Source organism: Gekko japonicus, unplaced genomic scaffold, assembly GCF_001447785.1.
Source record: "Gekko japonicus isolate JY-2015 unplaced genomic scaffold, Gekko_japonicus_V1.1 scaffold1634, whole genome shotgun sequence".
NCBI classification, from domain to species: domain Eukaryota; kingdom Metazoa; phylum Chordata; class Lepidosauria; order Squamata; family Gekkonidae; genus Gekko; species Gekko japonicus.
This window is the reverse complement of record NW_015173721.1, coordinates 121,893-124,616: the sequence shown is the minus strand read 5'-3', so window position 1 is coordinate 124,616 and position 2,724 is coordinate 121,893. Positions and strand designations below refer to the sequence as shown.

At 52.0% G+C, this 2,724-nt stretch overlaps 1 protein-coding gene across 1 annotated transcript in view; it reads left to right on the top strand.

Annotated features, from left to right (window-relative positions):
• The window catches only part of LOC107120627 (zona pellucida sperm-binding protein 4-like), a 44,070-nt gene that overhangs the window by 20,638 nt on the left and 20,708 nt on the right, over nt 1–2,724 (top strand). Inside the window, exon 5 of the mRNA XM_015423361.1 lies at nt 1,556–1,655. Within this exon, the coding sequence (XP_015278847.1) occupies nt 1,556–1,655 (100 nt within the window). The remainder of the gene's footprint in view (nt 1–1,555; nt 1,656–2,724) is intronic.

Genomic DNA, 2,724 nt, shown 5'->3' with positions numbered 1-2,724 from the left:
GATCCCCCGCGATCCCCCCCGAAATGACCTCTGCTGACAGGTATCTGTCTTTTGGCATTTATTTCCTAATTACACTTGTTGGGGTGGGGCAGAAGCCCAGGGGGGCACCAGGAAAGGTGTTGGTGGGTGCCATGGTGACCCCCAGGCATCATGTTGGGGACCCCTGATTTAGACCCTTGTTTGAGTGTCTAAAACCAAACATCTGCTGTTTCCACACAGGGTGGGGGGGGATAGCCCCCACTCTGGAAACAGCAGCAAATGGGGCAGAGGCTGGTGGGGAAGGTGCCATATGCCCTGTTCCCTTGCTGCTGCCCCACCTACCTCCTGACCTTCCATTGCGAGGCTCCAGAAGTCCTGATGCAATAACAATCTTGCTGCTCCCCTGCCCGCAACCTTCTTTCCCTTCCCTGCCTCACAGCTGAGGTATAGTGCTCACAGGCTGAGCTATGAATGAAAAACAAGCCCACTAGAGGACTGAAGGGGGGGGCAGAGCATAGATCTATCAGCACCACCCCAGACTGGAAGACAGGCAGAGCTTCCACACACACAGGTTTCGTCTGCAGTCAGCCTGCCTTTCTCCTTTATGCTGGAGCAAAGAAGGCTTTCCCCCTTTGCTTTGGCTTCAAAAGGTAAAGAGCCTCCACACTTGGTGAAAGCACAACACTGTGTGGAAGCTCTCCAAAAATGCAAGGGCTGGTTGTGCTCCACCCAGGGCAGAGTCAGTCCTGAAGCAGCCCTGCTGTCCCATTCTTAGACTCAAGCAGGGGTCATTTAGTAGAAAAAGAGGTGCAGGAGCTCATTAGCATAACTCATTTGCATATGCCACACCCCTTGACATCACTGGAAGTGTGTCAGAAGGTAACACCCACCGCTCAGGCTCCACTGGACTGTTTTGGATTGCTAGCTATTGGTGGGGGGCGTGCAGATCTGTCCTCACAGGGGAGGGAGAGTTTGTACATGAATAAAACTTGGTCTTAAAGGTGCCACTGGACTGTTTTGGACCGGGGGGCAGGGGGAACTCTGCAACTTACCTGGCTGCTTCTTGCTCTGACTGAGGGCTGCTGGGAGCAGGGGGTGGGACTTGTTGCATGTGCCCGCCCCCTGGGCTCTTTACTGCTGGAGCTCTGCTCCTGTGCCCTCCTGCAGGAAATGACCCTGGACTCAAGTCTCTTACAAGTACTTTTCCTTGAACCTTGGAGGGTCACTCTGCAGGCTGCAAGGATAACTTTGCTTACCCATCCTCTAATTTTGTGCATACCAGTGTGTATGGCTTGGGTGGAGGATGAGCTGAGAGCAGCCACTGTGTTAGAAGCACAAGCTCCTACTATGGAATCATAAGAACCTTCGGGATGCGGGGAGTGGACCTGGAAGTGAAATCACTTTTGTGATGTCACATCCTTGCACATGGCTCCACTCTCAAAGTTCCCAGATATTTCCTGAGTTGGACCTGGCAACCCTACTCCAGAGGGAAACAATTGTGACTATATATAGTCTCAAGGGCTTGCAGATTTACGTGATGGCATCCAGACCGCTGACCTGAATTTCTTCTGTCTAGGATGGAAACTACCAAGCAGTGATCCAGATTGAAGGTCTAAGAGCCAATGGACAGAAGACCTCCTATAAACAAGTGCTGAAATGCCCAGAGACCTTTCAAGGTGACGTCTAGTGCTCTGGCCTCCATAGCAAGGGTTCCCGGTATATGGACTATTATTGGGGGGACGGATGGGCAGTGGAAGGTGGTCCCTGTAATTTAGGGATTCCCCCAACATTTTTGAGGCTGCAAGCACCTTAGGAACTTTAAGAGAGGGTGGTAGCGCCACCCCAAAATGGCTGCCCCAGAAGTGGAGCCAAACCCCAAATGGCTGCCTCAGGAGGCAGAGCCAAACAGAATACCTCCCTCCTCATATCTCCCGGGAAGAAGGAAATCCTGGAGGTGGAATGGAGCCACACACTAATCAACACCCAGGTGCTTACCAGTCCTCCTCATTCTCCAGTGAGAACTCCAGTGAGAACTGAGGGAGGCCAGTAAGAACCCCTACCTTGCAATGGGCCCACCCACTTCCTGAAAATCCTGATGGGTACCATAATGCCCAAGGGCACCATGTTGGGGAACACCAGTGTAGTTGTGAACATCCTGTTGCCCAGCCAGTTGTCTCAGTAGGAGACGGCCAGTCCTCAGCAGCATCTGTTTCTTGCAAGGTGCCAGAGGAAAGCCTAGATTGCCTCATAATTGGCTGGGCTGGCTCTCTTGGGGGTGATGCTTGCCAGGGGAAACTAGCAGCAGGCAACTCCCTGCAGTGAAACACAGCTAAGTCCTCCCCATCCCTCCATCTAATAGTACTGTCCAGTGGCCCGTGACTTTATTCTGAAGCCTTTGGAAAGGAACTCAAGTGACAGGAGGTTGGAAAGTGCATGATCAAAACACAGTGAAGCACCTTGGGGGGGGGGGGGGGGGCCCTGGATCCAAAACTTGTGATGTGATTACGAAGTGCCTCAAGTCAGTGAGCACAAGTGCTTGAAACTGTCCATATGCACAACAGTCAACATGTATGCTGCTATCTTAAAGATTTCCAAAAGGCAGAAGTGGGAGTTATTCTGCAAAAGCAGTATCCACTTTTCCTCTGCGTGGCTAGTTCTAATGTGTCCCACCAATACTCCCAGAAGAAGAAGAAGAAGTGACAGGAATACTCCCCCGCCCATCACTAGGAGCGGATTACATACCCC